General features: G+C 35.5%; 1 protein-coding gene across 4 annotated transcripts in view; it reads left to right on the forward strand.

The window, feature by feature from the left end:
* Tomosyn (syntaxin-binding protein tomosyn) overlaps positions 1-15,233 on the forward strand; it is a 62,945-nt gene that overhangs the window by 22,047 nt on the left and 25,665 nt on the right. For all 4 annotated transcript variants that reach the window (XM_065313218.1, XM_065313220.1, XM_065313219.1 and 1 more), the window contains exon 2: positions 14,144-14,241. In XM_065313218.1, coding sequence (XP_065169290.1) covers positions 14,144-14,241 — 98 coding nt within the window. The remainder of the gene's footprint in view (positions 1-14,143; positions 14,242-15,233) is intronic.

Below are 15,233 nucleotides of genomic sequence, written 5' to 3' on the forward strand. Positions count from 1 at the left end.
TTGCTGGAAACCTTTTTTTCTTTTTCGTTTTTCACTCTCTTGATGCGCGAAAGAGAAAATGAGAAAAGAGTCATAAAGTTTACGAATTTTGTTTTTCCAAGATTACTTTTACATTTAAACAACATTTGCAAATATTATTGATCTGAAAGGTACAAATCTACATAAATTTAGATTTGGGGTAAATTCACTTGGATTATTTTAATACGTGCTGTATCATTAATAGTGATCATTTCAGGATTATGTACTTATGAAGTTTTGATTTAGTGTATTACATGATTTAATTTTAGCATACTAATTAGATTGTTATGCATATAAATTATAATTGGATTTTCTGCAATGTAGATGTGAATTCAAATACCTATTTTTGTGATAATTGACAAATGCTGACTGAATAATAACAATTTTAACATCAAAGTAGATTATATATAGTTGGAATAAAATATATTTCATGTTAAATCTTGTTGTGCATTCGATCTAATTAGTTTACTAAAATTAGTTTGATATTATTTTAAAACATTGAGAATATATCACAAATCGATTTTATCTAGCGAAAAATTTGTATAAATGATCAGAATTATTAGAACAAATAAAACTTTTTGAACCATAAAAAGTTATTGCAATTCATAACTATAATCTCCATTTAGTGCTTGAACATGGCAAAACTAATAGGCTTATTTATCATGCGGGCGAATAAAAATGAAATGAAACATTTGATGGTATTTTGTTAATGACGTAAATTTGTAGTTATCAGCATCTATCATGTATCAAATGATCATTAACGTATAAATCATAATAATCACCAAAGTTAGTAGGCAGGTTTCTCATTATTTCCTGGAAGTGAGCAAGTAATTGCTTATTTCCTTCCTAATATTCTGTTGAGTTTGTAGTTTCTACTACATTTATCAATGTTGCTAGTCTATCATAGGTAAGATACATCGCATAAATCTTTACTTGTAGGATTACTTGTTGAAGCAAGAATCTATTGAAGACGAAAACTTTAGATATACATAATCATGAACAATCCATTGTGTCCTATATTATCTTGCATCTAAGACTTGAGTTAATTAGTTTTTGCTTTGTCTAAAGTTATAATCTACAAATTTGTTTTAATAGAACAACACAAATTAATATTTATTTTTAAACACCGTTTTGTGCTTTCTGTGTAAGGTGATTAAAAATAAATAGTGGCCGTCTAAAATACTTCAGTGTTTTTCTTGGTTCGTAATGGATTACTTAGCATTTACCTGCTTTGAATGTTGTCGGCGCCTCCACCATTTCACGACGTAGCACACCTGCGGCCAAACCTTCAACATTTTCACGTTTTCGTGCACGAGATAATCTACCGATGGCATGTTCAGTTTTCTTTCTGCGTAGAAAACAGCACACATACGAAAAACACGGTTTTGCTAAATATTTGGAAGAAAACTATATACCTATACATACATACATAGACAAAGCCAAGTGTAGTTGAATGTTGGTGAATGCACTAATAATGTTAACAATTCTCGCATGTTCGAGCACAAAAACAATCGCGCGCACTAGACGAAAATGTGTAGCCGTGGAAATTCTAGAAATGCGGAACACAAAGGAAAACTCTAACGTGAAAACACATGCATGAATAATATAATTATAGTCTGCATTGTTTCCCAGTACCCACCTGCGTTTGTTGATTTCATTGGTTTTTGAGTGGAAGCTTGGAAAGTAAAATATTTTTGCTTTGATGAATCTGGCACATGTTCTGATATGGTTAATACTGGGTTTCAGCCCGTGGAATAATTATTTATAAAATGTTTTGCGTATTATTTTTGTACGTGATATACTTGTTTTATTATGAAATATTTTATTTCGCACTGAACATTTGTATCTCGAAATATTTCCGTCTGGATGTGTTTTTCACCCGGCAGGCGGGATTTATCCGTTAATGTCGTTTGTCGTAAGGACCAGTCGTAGTCGCTCAGTTCGGTTCCGGCGAATCGCCCTACTTGCTTTCCAGCTTTCAGTCCTCGACGTTCCGCAACTTTCATTATTAAACGCTGCACGTACGCGCCGCGCAGATATCGTTTCATTTTAGAACAGTCAAGTGCTGCTGAGGACCCGCGCCAAGCACTCGCAGGACGAATGGTTGGCTTCCCGCTTAAAGGTTTAATTATATTAAAGTTTCACCGGCATTAGTCGTATACATTTTACACCAAACTCGATTTAACAAATGCCCAACAAATCACAGGGAAAACAATTCGGTTTTATTCTATTTTTTTGGATATAGAATAAGTATATACTTACGAAGTTTGAAGAGTGCAGAGTGATTTTTTCTGTCTACGCAGTTTTCGAAGGTTCATCCTTATCAAATTTGTGTTGATATATTTTTTTCGTCGAGACAGCACGGTTTCCTTCGTTTCGTATTTTCTTGCGTCTCTACGTTTCGTATAGTTGGTGTTTTACGGCCCTCTCTGCTGGTTTTGTTACCGGCGCAGGTTTAATCAAGTTTTCTCTCGCTTACTTCTAATCTTGCGCACATCTGCCAGCGTTTTGTCCGGTTTAATGAATGGATATTTGCCAGAATATCCGAACGCAGAAAAACGGATGTGATATTTTACCCCAGGTAGGGTGTAGTAACATAATGTCATTTCCTAAATCTCCTCGTCGTCTTATGTTACGTTAGGTTAGGTTTTCAAGCCTTCCTTTAATTACCAACCTTTTCTGTTTAATGTTATTTTAATCTAATTTTATTTGTTTTTATGTCGCACAATTTTTTTCTCTTTGTATCTTCTGGTTGGTGACGTTGCGCGATTAAAATAATGTTACGTAAGGTGCTCGTCAGTTCTTAGCGGGAATTAAATTAATTAGCAAACTTGAACGTCGAGTGCGGAATTAGCGCTTTTAATGACACAGCTTCAGAGCTGCTGTTCATAAATGGTGAGTTAATGTGTTTTAGTAGGACTTATGATTTTCGAAAATAAACCGGAAGTTCCAAAACAAATTTACAAAATGTCTTCAGTAGGATAAACGGATTTTCTTATTAACTTTGATGTGAATAACATTAAATATCGTACAGAAAATAAATTCTTAAAAGGTAAAATCGCGAATTCAAAGAAGTGGCGACATCTTACGCTTTTTTTTAAGTGCAAGCAGCTGGAAAATAGAAATTTCACCCGCCATATTTGCCATCTTGTTCGCAATTTTCTCCAAATGCATATTTACGACCACGACTGAATGTAGGTATGCATGTAACCATGGATCATTCTTTCAGCATATGAATCACTCCTCAGTTTCCGAGTGCTTTCGTTCCATCGCATTCTCGACTTCATCTAAGCGCGCTTTGTTTTCCTCAATGTCAGAGCATATTCATTGCTAAAAATGAACTAGCACCGTACTGAAATGCAAAAAAGTACAAAACGTATATGAAAATAACGCACAAAAGAATATCTGTAGGTCTAGCTATTCACATTCATGCTTTGAGAATTGTATCTTCGCTTTCGTGATGCTTGGGTGCTATTGAAGGCCAAAGTCGCGTGGGGTGTGGGATGAAATCCAACGCGAGTGCAGAGGCAAATATAAATGGAAGTCTACATTTTGCATCATGCATGATGCTTGAAATACTCATGGAATGCTTTTGTTAGGGAAGGTATATACTTCCGTAGGTTATTCATTCTCTCATCGGTAATTTTACCTTTTAATGCGATAGTTTATGTGTATTCTTCCACTATCTTGGGTAATATTCAATAAAAAATAACTTTTAATGCCTCGCTTATGTACTATAATAATCTAAGTTATCAAATGTTTAGTACTATCGTTAAATTCTAACCTCATTCATATTTTATAAAGATAAGGAATTTGTACACAGATGGCGCTACTTATTTAATGGCTAATGATTTTCAGACTACAATCTGATAATATTCTCATAGGAGCTTCTTTATGGCAAATAAAAGCGCGGGTCGAATAAAGGATTAGAAGCATGACGTAGACGAAGTGTTCAAAGAAAGGGTTGTGTAGCATGTGGGGCGCGTCCTAGACCTTAATGCGTCACTAACCACACTCGACCGTTTGCAGACTGACGCCATGCCTGAATAATAAGCAATATTACACTAGGTGTGGTAGTTAAGAATTTAATTTGTATTGATTTAGGGTAAAGTACCCAATCATTGGCACTCTAAGAGAGAACTGCATGTCAGTCTGGAATTATATTGTCATAAAATCCCATTTACATTAGTTAATAAACAAAACATGTGACAAAATCAAAGAAAATACTTTAATCTTTGTTTTTTATAACAGTTTATAAGTGATTGAATAATAATAAATAAACATATGCTCAAAATCCAAAAGACTGCAGAAAATCCTATTATTGGCATAGAAAATCTCAATATTGGCCCCTACTCGTCTAATTATTGGCATGTAGTTCAAGTAGGAGATATGTAGGTACCTATCTATCAATAAAGTTGAAAATACTTACTTAACGTATAATTAAAGCAATATTGTATTAATTAAATATCTGCCTTTATTTACATAAGTAATCTATCTTATAGTAGGTATTTAAAATGTGCATAAAAATATTTTGTAATTCAATTTTTATGCCTAACATAAACACTTTTTCTTATTCAAGCTACTAGTTTCACTTTATCAGTACTTAAATGGCTATCCTTGAGATCTTTTAACATTTATGCTTAACCACCAACAAAATATTAATGAGTCGGATTATGAACCTACTTAAAAACAAATACTCAACATCCCTATTTTATACCCTACCTAGTTCGCAATGTTCTAGAACCAAAAAGTAACATTAAGTTAATTTCTGTTATTGTTAACTTTTTGTTAGTTCTAATATGACTATCATGATCATTATCTAAATGAATAAAAAAAAAACAATATTAGCCCTCAATATTCTATTATGGGCACTACTGCCAATAATTAGCTTTTAGTTATTGGCACGGGTGCCAAGAATAGGATTTTGATAAATTCTTGATCCATATGTTGGCACATGTAATAAATCAATGTGATAAAAGATATATTCAGGAAATAATCTTTGAATCTATTGCCTAAACGTGTAATTAAGCATATCAAATTAATTCAAAAGTATCTATTAGCCGAATAGCTGCGATATACAATGATTAAAAAAGGTCTCACCTTAAGAAAAAAACAAAATAACTACACCAAATCACAAACACAAAATATCCGCTGTTGTATCTAAATCGCCATTTTAGTTATTGGAACAGTGTAGTCAAATTTGAACAGAAAAAATATACTATTGTACAATTTAATGCATATCAAACTTGAATTATCTATGGTTTCCTTGTTTTTTCGAATTAAAACATAAAGTGCCAATAATTGGAGGAGTGCCAACGATTGGGTGTTTTACCCTATATGCATTTTTCTTTTCTTTTTTGGCCTCGGGTAGTTATGTTTTTAATTACGCTATTTTATATCTTCTGCCAGAACAATGAATTTCACTCAAATGTTGCAGACGATATTTTACAGCGTCGTTTTCCGCTGCTAAGATTGTTTGAGTTATGAACAACGTCGCATGCGTTCCCACTGGCGAAACCCATCAAAACGCAAGCAAAGTTCACGGAAACTAATAATTTAGCAAACTTTTACGGCAATGCGTCATAATTTCTTTTCAGAATCGACAAATCATAAATTTCAACACCTATAACATGTAGAAAATGCGAATTAAGTTCAATTAAATGTGAAAAATTTTCTTTTGTCACTTTTGACGTTTAGCAATCGATGATGAATAAAAAGCGGACATCCAATATGAACTTTTCATGAAGCCTCGCAAGTTTTTGATCGTTTTAACGCGCCGAGTGGCGTCGGCATTGTTGGAGATTCGAAATGCCAAAAACGTTTCGAGTCGTGGAATTTTCATCCGTTTGCTCTCGACGGATGCCGATCGTTTTCCGCGTTGGCCCGCATCCAAACACGTGTTACCACTGTTAGCTGGCGCTTTTTTGTGTTTTGCTCTCCGCACAGCTGGAAAAGCTTTACGAAACTGTGTCACTACGGTCAATATTTACTGTATTGAAACTTGTGGTTTTAATCATACATTCATTTTTGTTTTCGCCCATAAGAAATTTCCCTTTGTAATATGCATTTGCGCGGTGATACATCATTATTATTTTGTCATCGCCATAATTAGAATTTTACGCGACTAAAAAGTTTATTTTTATGTGGTATACAAAACGACCAACTCCGTTGTATGGATCCAAGTCGAAGAATGTTATCAATCAATGTCGCTGATCGGCTTTTGAAAATTCCAAACATAAAATCCCTGGGTAAAATATATTGCCATTAAATTGAGTTGGTCATGGCTTTAAGGAGAAGAAGTTTTATCGCAAAAAAGATATATAAAGTGTTACAGTGTGGCTAGTGTTTGAAAATGCGTAAGAGTTTTTTTGAGTTTTTATTGTTTCTTTTTTTATTATATCCTATCAGGCGGATGTCATTCCAGCACATTTTTATAAAGGCACAGCTTTGAATTTGAGACGCTCGCTTCGCTTTCAGCTTTTGTCGTTTGGCGGTCGCTTTTACTTTTACTACTCTCGCAATAGATTAGTGTTTTTTTTTGCGAGCGCGCTTTTGAACTGACACGAAGTGACATGCTACAACCCCACCAGGACTATTATCCGGCCGGTTATGTATTTCATCGTAAATTCTCAATTTTTGCGTCAAACATTTTGTGGATAAAAAAAAGTTTTTGAAACGCTTTGTATGTGCGCTTTTTTTGTGTGGGGTTGTTTAGCGTTTTGTGTTTGTGACGCGCAGATAAGTTCAGACGCACACAGAACGCACGAAGCAATTACACAACACGCGAGATGAAAAGATGAAAGCAACGCGAGGAAGAAATTAAGCCCCTATCTTTCCGAAACGTCCCAAACGTTTGAAATACTCGCATTTTAAAAGAAAAAAATATGGAAGCTACACAAAAGATGAACAAAATGAATTGTACAATTCAACGAAATACGGTAAAAAATTAATTCAAACTCAGTAATGTACAATTTAATATAAATTTATATAACGCAGGCAGAGAACTTAATGTATATTACTTGAAATATATTTATTACGCAATATATTTCTTATTTTAAATTGTAGTGCTTCTCTATTTATTCTCTTGCGAAGCAAATTGAAACGACAGGCGGAAAACTAATTAAAGTAAATCTTTGAAGTTTTCAGTTCGTTTAATAAACTAAAACAAGCAGAAAATGCAAAGCAGTAAATTATAAAAATTTAACAAGACTGAAAACTCATTTTCGAAAAAAATAAAAGTTTTCTTGTGCAAAAATACCTACACTATGAAAAATATTGGTGGAGGCGCCGGTTTTTGACTATAGTGGAAGGTGAACTTGGAGAGAACGAGTGCTTGCGCGTTCCGCGCGCTGCTTGAGGGGATGGTGTGGCACGGTCAATAGAAGCGCGCCTGCTCGCCACGCCGTCCCCGATACACAACCACTGACGCTGCGCGCTTTGTGCCGCCACCGCCGTCAGCCAGCACCGCGCGCTAATTCCACCGGAACCGCCGGCACGCCGCTATGCCGATGCCGCACCGCGATCGACACCCACAATCGACACGAATTTGTCGGGTAGTTTTTTTTTTCTTTCCACTACATTGCAAAGGTCTGTCTGTTGAATCTAACACTGACAGTAAAGATGACTATGAATAGGCTGCAATTGTCAAAAAAAAATCGAAAATTCTGGAATTGATGCAAACGAAATTTGTATTTTACTGTTGCGCATTTTGAGCATTTTTTTATGCTTGAAAGTTTTATTGCGAATGCCAATCATTTATTTCAGCGTTTGAACTGTAATATTCAATTTGTTTCGGTATACGTCTTTGGCCACATTGTTTATTTACAATTTAATCAAAAGTTGTCGAAATAAAATTTGTTCGATTTTTATTTCAGTTTTTTATTAAACGACTCGAGTTTTTAATTATTTAGAAAGATTAATTTTAAATTTGTAATTTAAATGTAATAAAAGTTTAATTTGCGAGTTGAGTTTAATAAAATCAATTTAAAATTAAATCTATATTAATAAGTTTTTATTTGAACGCGCATAAGAGTGACAATATGACTATTTTCTTGTCCGTCCGCGCTTTATTCAATTATAGAGGTTTACTGTTGCATTCGTATTATTCGAGCTTTAGAACTTTGGCTTAAGCTTGTCATGTGGCGTGGCAACATTTCCACGAATACAAAGTCAGTTATTTAATCCTTCATTCAATTTGTGCTCTTGGTTGCCTAGCTAACGAACATTCTATTAATATTCATACAATGGTTTCACAACCGCACTGTATATTTAGGTGGACTGCATTCAATGGAATTTAGGCCTCGTCCTAGACCCCTCCACGACCGATGCATTTTATTGGGTCAGCACTAGTTGCACTAGCTGTCAAGATGGCGTCAGTTAACCCCACTGGACCTAACCTCAAATGATACATAGTTGCATGTTTACCCAATAAGCACACGTGACATACAAAGTGTTGCAGGAAACAGTAGCAGTAGTTTTGTATTGTTTAGTTGACTAATTGATGCTTAGTCGACGTATTCCACACGCAATATACATTGCGTTATGCTGGAAATGAAACATTTTGATGGTGGTCAAGTAATTGGGGCAGCAAAACACGTTTTGGTGTGACGTTCTAATCAAACAACCTCATCTACAACAATACGATTATTACCTGAACGTGGTACTGTTATTACAGATACAATTTTGCCACAATTACATTTACAATTACATCGACTATTTCGACTGCAATTACAAACTGTAATTACAATGGCATTAAGTACACATCACAATTGCGCGATAATTTTAGCTTCGACAGCACAGCTTTTACAAACTATTACATTTAATCTACGTAAATAGTTTAATTTAACGCTATCGTATTTTATCAGCGTTTCGAATAGGAAAAGGATAGAGTTTCCTCCGCGAGAGTTATTGTAAGCGAGTTGCTTGCGGCGGCAGCGCCCGTAATGCGCCGTGATGTTATTGATAAAATATTCAAAGCGGCCGTTTCTCGCCCTTTTGCGCCACCGCCCGACGACGTCACCATCGTATATGCATGCATACCCCGCCACACACAACAATACACTAGTCCGCCGCTGCTTAGTTTCGCAAAGAGAAACATTGGGAGACACACACGTCGGCATGAAAGAGAACACTGAGCATACCTGTAGTAAATTTATGTGAATGTGTGTGTGTGTGTCGTCTATATTTAGAATAGAAAAGCTTGAATGCCGCCCAATGATGATTTTCCAAGCGGGTAGCGAAGAAGCGTCTCATAAATGTATACAACCATATAAGCTCGGCGTGTACTTTGTTTCCACTCCGGCGTGAAAGCAATGAATAAATGTGTTAATGTGTTATTATCCGCCTCACATTCTTATGCAAATCGACTGACGACGCACCGTACAATATTTAAATTTGTTCAGGTGTGACTTGAGGCGGCGGTGGCAGGTCGGAAGTTGGATATTAAATGTCTTCAGGCGTTCAACGTCGGGGGGTAAAAATCGATGGCGATGCTAATGAAAGTGCTGATGGCTGTTGGACAAAGCTCAGCGTGCGTCGTACTGATAGAGCAGTTAACGAACTATCATAAGACACACGCGGCTATGTCCTTCAGCCCAGGATCTGCGGTGTTCATCTGGTCTGGCTATTGTCTCCAAATAGGGGGATTGGAGCTTTTATCTTTAATTGTCACATTAACACCAACAGTGACTGCTTTCTTTTATTTTTATTCTTGTAGTATAGATTGCCTGAAATGTGTTTTCTTTTACTATTATATGAAAAGACATAACCCCACTGAAAAAAAAATTAATAACATTTTCTCTTGTTTGAATAGTTATTCCGATATTTGTGATGAAGACAAATATAAAAAATAAAGAATATTAAAAATTGGCCCAGCCGTTCTTCAGTTATAACCAGATTTGTTATTTGCTTGATAAAAAGATTTATGTCCTTGAAAAATGTAATATCGTATATTGCACATATTGTGTCCTTTCAAAGAGGGTATATCTGCACAGTCGAAGGATCCACTGCGCATTCATTTGTTCCAGTAACCTAGATTCCTGGTACTGTCGTCAGTGCGCTGGGAATCGAGCCAAAAAATTTTCACTAGCCTTGAACTTCAACTATTTACTTCCATAAACCACGCTTACACGATAATTCAATACCAAACATAACCTATCTTTATTTATTATTGGCTCCCATGTGAATTGCGACATCGCTAACTAATCCTAACCTAAGTTTACCTTAGATTACGTGCAGAATCCCATGGCACATGTTTCCACATCAAAGGATATGCACTGGTCACGTTATGTCACGAAAGGGTATTAGGATGAGATAAACCAATGTGCACATGTCCGGTTGTGATAATTCTGTTAAAACCGCCTGAGAGTTTCTGAACTGTGTTCTGAGTTGCAATACTGTGAATCACACAAAGGATCAGTCATGCTTGTCAATATTCGGCAATCAGAAACGCATCGATCGGATTTCTATGCCTTTATGAAGCTTTGATGAATTTAGTTAATTAATTTAAATAATCCTATTTGGTTGTTGATTTAGGTCTAAGTTAGGTTAGGAATGCAAGTAAATTTGTGCGCACGTTGCTAATTGTGTAGCCCTTTTGTGGGCCTTTCCTAATTGACGCAAAACATCCATCTGTATGAGTATGAATATTAATTAAGCGAAGCGCCGCGCGATACGCTCAATTGTATTTCTATTGTCTGCCATCATCTTGCATTGATTTCCTCGACGCAACCGCGAATCAAATCGGTGGAATTAATGCGCAGACTAATTTATAACCGGATTTCTAATCACTTAGCAATGCACGTAATACCAAGATGAATAATAAGACATTCATTACGTTCATGATCAACAACGAATTTACAATAATCAGTACAACCCACAGTGGGGGTATTAATTTAAATTCTATACAAATACAATATTCAAACGTATTTGTTTTATGCGCATTGATGTGCAATATTTCGCGGATTTTATAAAATATTGTTTCGATTGCACGTTGAATAATATGTTTAATCCCGCCAAACATGCAAAGCGTGCAGTATTGTAGCGTCGGCGAGCAGAAATGGACAAACATTCGGCTGCAGGGAATGCATATCAGCCACAAACATGGATTAATCGGTCGTGCGTGATGGTGTTTAATCGAAAATTCAGCGCTGCGTTCACTGATTTGTGCGTAATTTCATTCGCGCGTTATGTTGCTTTCTGGCAGTATTTTAAAATTATTATATTGGTGCGTAAACAACTATTATTATGTCGGTTTATCCGCTTATATCTGTTGAGAGTAAACAAATGTTTCTTTTTTTAATTCGCAAGAAAAGTTATTATATCACGATAAAATAGATTCTCATAAAATGTTTTATGGCTGAGTCAATATTGCTTTACGGCTTGTGTGCGTTGTCACGTGATTAAATTTCAATCTAGTGCGTAGAAGAAAAAAAAATCGGAAAAAACTTTTCGATTCCGGATTATTATCCTCCCCTTACTCGGAGTCGTGATGTTGACATTCCGTCGACGAACGCAAACATTCCGGCTAATAGCTAATATTCAAACGTGCAGCAACAAATCGCGCAAACAAGCTCGATTGCGAAACTCGTAAATAAAAATAATAGAGGTAACCGGCAATCGATTATATATTTTAACGAAGTCAAAACAAAAATACGGACTATAGTTTGCTTGTTATTGCATAGAATATAATCTAACACCTTTGAAGTTGTTTGCTGTTTGTTAGCATATTGAATTCTTTTGTTGCGCCACTTTGACATGCAGCGTTTCCAGGCACGTTGATTATAAAAGACTCGCTGCGCACAACGTCGGGCGAGGAATTTGCGTAATTAAGCTTTTAATTACGTTACACTTGCTACGTACAAAGTAGTCGCCGCTCTGGGGTGTTCATCATGTTTAGTGTGCCGATGAAAAGCTTACCAACATTTTGCAGCATGTAATAAATTTGGTAATTAATTCAATTTTCACGGCTTTTGCACGTCGAATCATGTATTTGTCAATAAATAATTTTAAATATTTTTAGATTTACGTTTGAAAGCATTTATTTGGAATTGAATTTGTTGGGGATAGAGGTGAATAAAATTGAGAGACGTTTCAATTTTCTTAAAAACGTGCGGGCTATTTGCAAAGTGACGTGCGGGTGAAGGCGCCGGGCACTTTGCGACATTTAGTGAGTCATGCTGAAAAGGTGATGTTGTGATGGCATTTCTTGCGCAGTGGCAACAGCAGTAGGGTGTTTATTTAATCCGAGCTTGAATAGCTTTTCTCACGTCGAAGAAAATTGAAATAAAGCTTTTTTCAGCTTATGTTACTTTAAATATCATCAACAACAATCAAAAAACGATCTTCAGTATCGTATTTTAAAAATTATTAAAAGTTTTATAGTTTTTACAATGCAAGCTACGTTATGAACTAACAGGTAAAGCAAAGTTGTTGCAATTGACACCAGTTTCTTTTACATTTTGTACGTGTTATCAAAATTAAATATTAAACTTGGCGTGGCAAGTTTTCAAACTTTTATAATAGTTTTTCATTTTTACTTCGCCGCCTGGTTTGTGCAGTATATTGTAGAATATCATTTCTTCTCTTTCCGTGAGTTTCGGGACATTCTTGACTTCCTTGACATTTTTTTTTCTTTTTATTTCTGTACTTTTGCCTTGAGAAGACTTCACTGTCGCAGTCTGCCACCATACTGTACGCATACAGAATTCATTTTGATATACAGGGTATTAAATTATTTCATATAAAATGATTTATTTAAATATTAATTCTGTTAATAGCTTAATTTATTCTTACTTTTTTAAAGTATTTTGTTATAAATATTTTGTATTTTTATCACTCCCAGTTGCAAGCTTTGTTGAAAAAATGAAAATAGTAGTAAGGCTTAGGAGCTTCTCACTTTTTGGTAAACGTCCGCGACAGTAAATGTACTTGCGGCTTACGTCGTACATCTCTCCCCGGTAAGGGCTCTTCGTGATGCAATAAAAGCGGCACGAGGGCGCGCACAAGACAATGGGCTTGATTGAATCAATTGCGGTGGCTTTCAACTTTATGCAGAGACATAATTCACTCTTTTATTTTCAGTTTGCGTTCAAAAAATTATTTTAACGCCTGTTATAAAACATCACTTGAAAAATTAAAAAGTCATTCAGCGTAAACTGCAAATATTAATGTAATCGATGATTTCATCAAACATTTCAATTGCCAATTGGGGCGTTCTGAGACGGATGAGTCGCGATTGAGATAAAGACGAGATCAAAGGCAACGCAACAAGTTGATTAATTAAAATTAATTCAAAACGACGACGACGTGCAGCATTTTCACCTAGCTCTCCTTCAGCCCTCTTCATTTCTGCTCAACTCTTCTTTCATTTCACTACGTTGGCGGCGAACTTAAAAGTTTGCTTGATTGCCAACCGCCGCCGCATCATCAGAAAGTATGATGAGAACTCGCACACCGCACTGAAAACTCGCTTCATTCAGTTTCCTGAAAATGTAAAATGTAATGGAAGAGGGATAAACTTGTCTTAAAATACATAAAACACAGAAAGCATTAAATTTACGCCGCCGGCAAAAGTTTTGAATGATGTTTAGGTATATTATAAATTTATGACTTTTCAAAGTTTTAAGTATTGAAATTTACGATCTATCATGCGCAGTTTTCAACAAAGAGTATTTTTTGAATATGCATTGAAATAATATCTAATATTTGGTGATTTTTGGTGTTATTTGTAGGTGTGTTTGATGTTGTTTTTAACTTTATTGTATTTGCAAAAGCAAAAAAGGGTTACTGAAACTGAGAATATTGTGGATTGTAAAACTGGTGCAAACGGGAAAGGTCACAAAAACTTTGTGAAATTTTATTCGCGTCACACGATTGAGGCGCGTAATAAAAACTAGGTGGTAAATTTATGCGTAAGGAAAAAATAAAGGCTAGTAGAATAAATAATTTCCACTGTAAATATAAAAAAGAATGAATAATAATATAGAATAAACAAAAAATAATTTAATTTAATTTTACGGCTTTTTACAATTTACCTTCATGAAATAAAACTTTTTTTGTAACCTATTAACCTAATTGATTGTTATATATAATATTAGAAAAATACATGAATTCTTTTCTGTTATAGACATTCCGTCATGGATTTCCGTTTCAACCGACGGCTGTCGCCTACGATCCAATCCAGAAACTGTTGGCGATCGGCTCAAAATGTGGCTCGCTTCGAATGTATCCTTTTTTTATACGATGAATGCACATTTAACGTCAACAGAACTCCAATCACATTGAATAATGCCAAGTAAGTCAAGCGTTTTTAATCAGATATCTATATAAATTGCTTTATGGAATTGTCAAAGTGTGAATATAAATCTAAGTCGACTTAAAAAACCAGCTCGACTTTTCCACCTTAGGGAATTCGTGCGCGAATTTGCTTTCACATTTGCGAACGCCTCAACTTTTCGAATCGCGTAATCTTTTTATGTGGTTATCCGGTTATCGTGTTCGATGGCGTTGGACCGGCGAAGGTAAATTCGATAAAAATGTCTTGCATTGAGCAAAAACTTTCCTTTTGTACCAACTTTGCTTTTCACAATTTTTTTTTGTGCTTGTTGCCTAATCCGCGTATTAGAGCGAAGGAATTGGCGAATTTTCAACACTTCCGGCTATTCGGTCGCAAAAACATTTTATCACCGACACACCATCGACGTTGGGTATTGTCCAATGGAGGATACGGCAGATGGCGGTGCGGTGTGGTTGTGAAATGTCCTTCGAAGCTGAAAACTGGTCGAACGATTGCGACGACGACGACGCGCACGTAACGTATTCGTGTGACATTCGTTCTGTCGTCCGTGCGGAAAACAAACTGCCGTTAATCAGTCACACGTCTGCACCGTGTCAGCACAAAGACTTTGGGGTAGCAGTGAACATGAAACGGAAACGCAAAAATAAAATAAAAATCGTTATTTTGACCTTTCAAGTTTTAAGCATTCGAAATAATAGCACTTCATTTATCAAAGTATTTTTCAATCAATTTCTTTAATGTTTCTTACATTTCCATCCATTATTAAACACTTGGTTTATTGCCTAGGTAGAGGAAAATATAATTTCTACTGCTATTTTACTGAGAATTTTCTCTGAATCTTTTGCAGATTTTGTCTGAAATAGTGTTTTGGAAAAAATATTTTTTGCACAAAGCTATGAAAAAGTCCGTGGGGTTGCAA

Source organism: Atheta coriaria, unplaced genomic scaffold (assembly GCF_025399875.1).
Source record: "Atheta coriaria isolate IRGN ID8LTWV9N9 unplaced genomic scaffold, Caltech_Dcor_3.1 hic_scaffold_10_pilon, whole genome shotgun sequence".
Classification (NCBI taxonomy): domain Eukaryota; kingdom Metazoa; phylum Arthropoda; class Insecta; order Coleoptera; family Staphylinidae; genus Dalotia; species Dalotia coriaria.